Source organism: Sinocyclocheilus grahami, unplaced genomic scaffold (assembly GCF_001515645.1).
Source record: "Sinocyclocheilus grahami isolate Dianchi unplaced genomic scaffold, SAMN03320097.WGS_v1.1 scaffold959.1, whole genome shotgun sequence".
Lineage (NCBI taxonomy): Eukaryota > Metazoa > Chordata > Actinopteri > Cypriniformes > Cyprinidae > Sinocyclocheilus > Sinocyclocheilus grahami.
Genome location: NW_015506138.1, coordinates 9,509 through 17,842, shown reverse-complemented (window position 1 = coordinate 17,842; position 8,334 = coordinate 9,509). Strand labels below are relative to the sequence as shown.

The 8,334-nt window shown below is 32.7% G+C and overlaps 1 protein-coding gene across 1 annotated transcript in view; it reads right to left on the bottom strand.

Annotated features, from left to right (window-relative positions):
* Nucleotides 1-6,587, bottom strand: part of ero1b (endoplasmic reticulum oxidoreductase 1 beta) — a 21,427-nt gene extending 14,840 nt beyond the window's left edge. The window contains 9 exon segments of the mRNA XM_016249893.1: nucleotides 492-518; nucleotides 624-635; nucleotides 1,346-1,392; nucleotides 1,475-1,588; nucleotides 1,590-1,732; nucleotides 2,950-2,991; nucleotides 3,135-3,218; nucleotides 4,193-4,312; nucleotides 6,173-6,587. Of these exon segments, the coding sequence (XP_016105379.1) occupies nucleotides 492-518; nucleotides 624-635; nucleotides 1,346-1,392; nucleotides 1,475-1,588; nucleotides 1,590-1,732; nucleotides 2,950-2,991; nucleotides 3,135-3,218; nucleotides 4,193-4,312; nucleotides 6,173-6,340 (757 nt within the window). The 5' untranslated portion in view covers nucleotides 6,341-6,587.
* Nucleotides 6,588-8,334: the final 1,747 nt, after the last annotated feature.

Sequence of the window (8,334 nt, the reverse complement as noted above, 5' to 3'; positions counted from 1 at the left end):
AACAAATTAAAAGTACTATGACTATACGTTTAAACTTGAAGTAAATAATTTACTTTGACTTATTATAATAAATATTTAATTATTTTTTTTCCCTGATTTAATTATCATTTAAATTTAACATAAATGTAGACATGTTGAATGTATCCATATAAAAACAAATAAATAGATATTAGTTTCTAATGTAGGAACTTCTTGTCTCCACTATCAGTGTTGAACAAACACAGTCTAACCTCAGCCTGGGTAATTATATTAGCAAATCAACATATCAAAATAACTCGCGTTAACCACAACTCTTGAGCATTTTCAATGCAGAGCACAACAATACTTAAAACAAATAATGAGGACATCTCTCAGTTTCAGGAGGAAGTGTGTCAGGCCTCATTCATGAAACACGAGCAGAACGAATTTGTGCAAGTCATTTGTACAACTATTAATATGCAAATGAATGCATCTGTGTTTTCAACATATTTACACTGTAAATAATCACTCACCTTCCATCCATTTGTAAAACCCTTCACCTGTGAGAAACAGACAGTCTGCTTTAATAAAAGCCCTTCTGCACTGATCTGAGACCAGTTTCACTGCAGAAGCATATTTGTGCAATTGTGCAAATATTAACTCACCGTCATCGTCACCTGAGAGGAGAGACAGAGAAAAGAGTTTAGGTTACATATCAAATATACAAATATACAAGAATAAATCTTTAAAAATAAAAGTCATATTTCTACAGAAAAACAAAAGAAAATGTAAAAATAGTATATTTTATATAAAGGAAATGAAGCCTAAATTGGGGCTGCTAGGATTTTTAGTTTTTTTTAATTCATTATTCATGAATTGTGATACATATAATTATACACACGTATAATATAATTTTATATATATATATTTTAATATATATATTATGGAATTTCATTTTTTTTTCTGGTTACTTACAAACAGATGGGTTTTTTTTTAAATAATTTTAGATTTTTTTATATTATGAAATTTTATAGTTTTACAAAAAAAATTATATTTCTTATTTTAGCTAATAATTGGTTATTTGTTCTGCTCACATACAGCTCAAAATGTGCATGCCTAAAAGGGTAAGGGTAAAAAATAAGAAATTACATTTTACTAAACGAGGAATGAAGACTATTAGCAGCATTCAGATTTTCTACACTGCAACAAATACATTGTATGGGCCACAATTATAGATAATTTATTCAGCTTTCAGGTGATGCATTAATCTCAATTTCCAAAAATGTACCCTTATGACTGCTTTTGTGCTCCAGGGTGTTTTCATGAGATGCACTCACAGCAGTGTAACTGAACTCTGAAATACTCTGAGTAAATGTTGAAAACGCACCACGACTGGGAGCCAAAGGGTTGAGAGGACGATACACTGATCTTGGCCTGAAAACAAATCAAGCATTGAGAATAATGATGAGTTTCCAAGCAGCATGTGATTGTCTGTGTGTGTGAGATGGTGTCTCACTTGAAGCAGTTTTCCTCATAGATGCTGTTCCACACTCTCCAGGCCGACGGTCCTTTATATCCGGTGTATCTCTCCGGGTTCAGCAGCAGATCCACGTACCGTGTGTGTGTGTGTGTGAGTGTATGTGTGTGTGTGTGTGTGAGAGTGAGTGTATGTGTGAGTGAGTGTGTTTTACCTCAGTGTGCTGTTCACAGCTCCCAGTTCATGAGCCTGTTCACACTCTCTTGCATCACTGATGCTGCCGGCGGCCTGAGAAAACTAGCAGAGAACAAGACAACACCGATCACAATACTGCATGCGAAAGATTAAATATGTGTAATGTACACAAGTACTACCGTGTTTGCTTTAGAGGAAAACTGAATGCACCATATCAAATGTCAAAATTTGTAATAGTAAGGGACAAATATTAACAAATTTAACAAATAAGTAAATATTGCAAAACAGATAACTAAATAAAAAATTCAAAAATCCTGTTTTTTCATTGTGCCTTCCAATTATTCTCAATCAAACTGCAGTTGGGTTATTTTGATTAGGTTAAAAATAATAAAAAAGTACAGCTAACACAATATAACAATAAAAACATAACATAATAAAAAACACGATTTTTGAAAGTTTGAAAAAACTGAGTTATCTGTTTTTGCAAATAAACTCTTCATATATATATTTATATAGTAAAATACAAAATGTACAGCTCAAAATGTACATATATATATTTTTTTTTCCCCACCATTTCATCATTAGGAAAAATATGAAGATTGTTTGTTTATTTATTTATGTATGTATGCATGTTATTTATTTATTTATTTTAATTGTTACAATTTTACAAATATATTTTAAAAATGTATTTTTCATATACATTAATTTTTTTTATCAAATAAAAAAATAAAATCTATTTTCAACGCAAAAATCAAGCACACCAGCTACAAAAATACAAAACAAAAATAAAAATAGAAACACAAACATTAAATAAACATAACACCAATTGATATGTAAATCAAAACATATCAGATATTTAAAAAGAACAGCAGATAAAACATGACTCTATTAGAAATGACTAAATATGTTTATTGCAAATGTTTACTCTCTTTAGAGGAAACTATAGAAAAAACAATGTTTTCAAGGAATCAAAATTCTGCAATTAAACGAGATGAAAACCACGTGAAATTAATTTATTAACAACCCTTTCTGGCTTATAAAGTCCAGGTATATCAGATGAACATCCGTGACTGTAAACAGGTTTCTCGTGTTGTTACAGCGCCGTGTGTTTCCTCTCCAGATGTGTCTGAGGTCGTCTATCTCACAGCTCACTAAAAATAACCCGTTCATCTGCTATCAGACTCTCCGAGTGCTGACTCAAGCTTACTCGCTCTATTACACAAACAAACACGGAGCGCCCGCGCTTCACACAGCTGAGCAAACACACAAAACCTTGCACAAAACACCTAACCGAACGCAAACACGCTTCAGTCTCTTACCTTGTTATAGTTGCCAGATTTGATTCCTACAGGAACTTTACTCTGGAAGAAAAGAGAAAATCCTTTAAAAATCTCTTTTTGATCAATAACAGCTGGAGGAAATAGTCATGGAAGAGAATGAGAATGAGCTTTTTTTGGGGGATAGTCAAATTAAAACAAATGAGCCAAGCGTGTTGAACTCTGACCTCTGGGCACGGCTCTACGTGACAGTCTTTGATCGAGCATTGGCCCTCATCAGGCCAGAACGGACACGGACGCTTCAGATTCACCTGTAGAGAAAAATACATTGAGTTTCTGTGGTCAGAACATGAAAAATCTAGCATATGATATCAATAATACAAAATTAAAATATATTAACATTTATATATGAATATATATTTATACATTTATATTAATAAATATATTAATATATTAATATATATTTACATTGACAAATATATTTATATGTTAATATATATTTAAATAAATGTATATATTAATATAAATTTAAATATATAATAAAACTAATAAATATTACTATAATAACATTTCATTTTAGATTATTTATATTAATATTATAAGTATTCAGAATAATTCAAATAATATAAAAATTATTTTTTTGAATAGATTGTATATTTTAAATTATTTAAATTTATATTATAATAAAATGTAAATGTATTAAATATCATATATGTAAATATAAATAAACAAACATAAACAACAGTAGTGCTCTTAAATAAAAATGTATCGAAATATTAAAATAATATGAAATTAAATTATGTTAACTAATTCCATAACAATAAATCACATAAAATAAATATATTAATATAATATAAAATACAATACGGAATAAATATTATTATTAAATTATTATTCTTAGCATTGAGTAAAATGGCTTTAAAAAAAAAAGTATAACATGAAACTAAAAATAAATATATTTTGTTAATAAATCCCATTATAATAAATCATATAAAACAGCAATAAATATGTTAATATATTAATAATATAAATAATAAACATTATTTTAGCATTGAATAAAATGGCTAAAAAACGTATAAACATTAACAGATAATAATAACAGCAACAACGTTAAAAAAAAAGGATAGAAAGTTAGTGCACACATCTTTATCAGTACCTAATCCGACATTTAACATCATATCTACACAGCTGGCTGGATATCCAAGGCTTCGTTTGAGAAAGCAGTCAGCTTCATTCGTCCACATTCATAATACATATTCTGTGAGGTTTACAAAGCAAAGTTCACCTTGTAGTATCGGAAGAAGTCTCGCTCTACCAGCTTGCGAATGTGAGGGTACACTTTGAAGTTGTTGAAGACGTCAATGCTCTCGATGTCACAGAAACAGTCGTCCAAGACCCCGGTTAACTGCAGAAAACACAGCAGATCTCGAATTCACAGGAGGAATAATAATAATAATAATAACAGATATCACACTTTTGATGAAAGCCCCAAAAACTGTTATATCTCCATTTTCCATCCGTTTAGTCTCTCGTGTGAAATAAACCGTATGTTGCTTTATTACTGACCAGGTGTTTGAAACGGACTAATTAAAGCGGATCAAATCAGCACAAGCCCGTACAGCCTACACGTAATTAAATTAAATTAAAATAACTTTTTTTTAAATGATTACAATTAAAAAAATTACTTAAAAGCAGCAGCAAAAATAAATAAAAATTTTAATTCAAATAAAAAATAAATAAAATACAGACAAAACCAAGCAGCTAAATAAATAAATTCAAATAATAAAGAACTTTTAAATAACTTAGTAAACAAAAATATGTGAATTTATGTATATATTAATTAAATAACAAATTAATATATTTATTTAATTAATTAAATTAAATAAAAATAACTTTTTTTTAATTATTACAATTAAAAAAATTACTTAAAAGCAGCAGCAAAAATAAATACACATTTAAATTCAAATAAAAAATTAAAATAGACAAAACCAAGCAGCTAAATAAATAAATTCAAATAGTAAAGAACTTTTAAATAACTTCAAAAATTTTAATTCAAATAAAAAATAAATAAAATACAGACAAAACCAAGCAGCTAAATAAATAAATTCAAATAATAAAGAACTTTTAAATAACTTAGTAAACAAAAATATGTGAATTTATGTATATATTAATTAATTAAATAACAAATTAATATATTAATGTATTTATTTATATGTTAAATATATTAATTTATTTTTTAAATACAGAATACACCAAGCAGCAAATAATAATAATAATATTAATAATAATAATTTAAAAACTAAAAAAAAAAAATAATAATATTTTATATATATATATAAAAAATAAAACTACTTAATTTGGTAGTTATAAATAGCACACACACGACTTCTGACCTGCTTTGAATGTAAAAGTCCAAAAAGTCCCAAAGCAAACAGAGACGCCTCCCAAAGACTGCATCTGTTTCCAGACATGCCTCTACAGACGCAAACCCTGCTTTAAGTGTTTAAGTGCTGAGCGCGGTTTCTAGCAGCTGTCATCCTGATGCAGGACTGGATCGGAGAGTTAAAGCTCCTCTGGGATCACAAACCGCTTGAGATGAGCTGTCAAAACTTTACTAACTACCGCGTGGAAGTACAGCAGCGTCGCTCCGCCTCCAAACAAAGACACGTCACACGCGACGCGCTGTAGTTCTTCACTGGCGCGCTTAGCGCTGTAGCCAACGGTGGAGGGAACGATTCAAGACTACAAAACCCATAATCCCGCTGACGTCAGCGCATCAAGCGGACCAATGGGACAACAACACGCTGAATAACAGACGGGTTTCTTTCCTGCCTGTCCATTTATTCCGTAAACCTTCTTTCCTTTATTATTCGTTTAAATTAAATAAACTTTTCATTTAATATGTTCTATATGAATATGTTATATCCAATTAAACTTGAACATAACGCTTAGAATAAAAAAACAAATGCATAAAATGTGAATAAATAAACGTAAACAATGTTTACGTTTCGGATACGTATCAAAATATTTGTTTCTCTACATATTAACCGGCCAGGATCACAGACAGCGCTAAATTAACGCTTTAAGACAAAATCTTAAGTTTCAACAGAAAAACACTAAACGGCGCGGAAAACCGCAACGGACGGCGCTGACGTCACATTCGCGCGACAGTAGAACATGCCAGAAATACTGTGGCAACTGTGTCAAAAGCAGAGATATTAACACAACATAACGTGTTTTTAGCCATAGCATCAAATAAACGTACATGACACAAGCAGCTCTGGTCCTGGCTGTCCGGAGTCTCTCCGTAAACGGGCTCCTTCTGTGGGCTTTTGCTCTTGGCGTTGTTTTGAAACCATCCCCAGCCGAAGTGACCGCAGAATAAACTCAGGAGTAAAACCAGCAGCCCGCGGGCTTGTGTTGCGTTTAACATCGCTCGCGCGAAACCCGTTTCCAAAAGCCCAACGCATACACAGACGACGAAACCACTCAAACTTCACGTTTAGAGGACACGGCAGAACTCCCTCTTGGCTATTTTGAATGATAATTACACGCTACGCATCCATTATAAAGATGAGCGACGTCGCGTTCGCTGTCGGGAAACAAAAACGATAGAAATGCTCAAAATTGTGGCCAAACATCGACACCGGAAAACGCTACAGAGTGGGGGCGTGGCTAAGCGCGCGGGGTGTTTAAGTGGGCGGGGCTTAGACGAAGGCGTCAGATGATAGACAGTTGTTTGCTCCTCCCCCGTCTTTCACTTTTTGATTTTTTTAAGAGCACACTTTTACTCCGCGTAGCTTGAGAATTGCACTCAGTGTAGATTATGATTAAAACACTAAATAAATGGAAATGAAAGCATCGTTGCAGCGTCAGCAACTGAACGAGCATACACAGAAAAGGTCACAAATTATAAATTGGACCATAAAAAATGACCACTAACTTGGAAATAGCTGACTATAGTGCGCTAAAAAAAAAAATTCGCTTTTTTTTATTTCTGATGTGACCAACCTTCACTAGAAACCTTGTCATGGTTTTAAAATATGGATTTAAAATAAGATATTTTAAATCTCTGTCTCTCTGTATTAGACCTCAAAGAGATAAAACCACAAAGGATAATCTTGACGCCTCATTTCAGATGAGCTGTTTGCTATCATATGCATGAAAGTTACTTTTAAAAGTAATGCGTTACAATATTGCGTTACTCCCTAAAAAAACTAATTACGTTACTTAGTTGCTTTTTATTGAAAGTAATGCGTTACGTTACTTTTGCGTTACTTTTTAAATCTGGACGGGGCTTGTTTGTTTGTTTTTAAAATAAAAAGTTATATTTTTGGCGAATATAAAAGCCTTTCACACCAGAAGCCTCAGGCTGAAGGGAATGTAAATCACGTCTGTACAGTAGAACACAGAAGAAAGTTCAACACTCTTCTGCAATAAAAAAAGACGAAACATTAGTTTATCTTGTGTAATTTGTGCTTAGTACGGTTGATCATCGAAGGTCAGCAGCAAATTGGTTAATAAAATGGGATTAAATACATAAAGGATATTTGTATTTTTTAACATATTTAATTATTGCAGCTTTGAGTCATATTCTGAGTCACTTTTTATATTTTTTTGTGAGTGAGATGAATTAAAGCATGTTCACATTTATTCTAGATATCTGTCTTACTCCAGATTGCTCTCAACACGGGGACAGGAGAGATTTCAATCAATAAATGGGAAAACAAAGTAACTGGCATTACTTATTTGAAAAAGTAACTCCGAAATGATCTTGTAAATTAAAAAGTAATGCATTACTTTACTAGTTACCTGAAAAAGTCCATCCATCCATCTGTCTATCCGTTTGTCTATCTACCATCTGTCTATCTGTGTATCTATCTATTGTCGCGGGGTGAATGAGAGCACAGACTCGGTACTGGTCGAAAGAGCCCCGTAGGGTGATTTATTCCCACACACACTGATCACACGTGCCCTTGATGACTGGTGCTCGGTGCCCATCTCAGAGTGGTGCTCGTGGGGTGAAGTGCCGTGGTGCAGATCTCTCTCCCTGGGTGCCTTCAGAGTCTGTGAAATAAGGAGAACAATCGTTAATGCTGCCTGGAGTCCTGGGGTGCTCTCCCGCTGGCGTCTCTTCTCCTGGCTTTTAAGGCCAGCGGGAACGAGCTCCAGGTGCGCCACTCATCACGCACAGGTGTTGTGCTTCTGTGATCAGTGTGGCAGCAGCGTTTCCAGGGCGACGCTAATCTGGACTCGGGATACTCGCCACACTATCTATCTATCTATCTATCTATCTATCTATCTATCTATCTATCTATCTATCTATCTATCTATCTATCTATCTATCTATCTATCTATCTGTCTATCTGTCTGTCTGTCTGTCTATCTATCTATCTATCTATCTATCTATCTATCTATCTATCTATC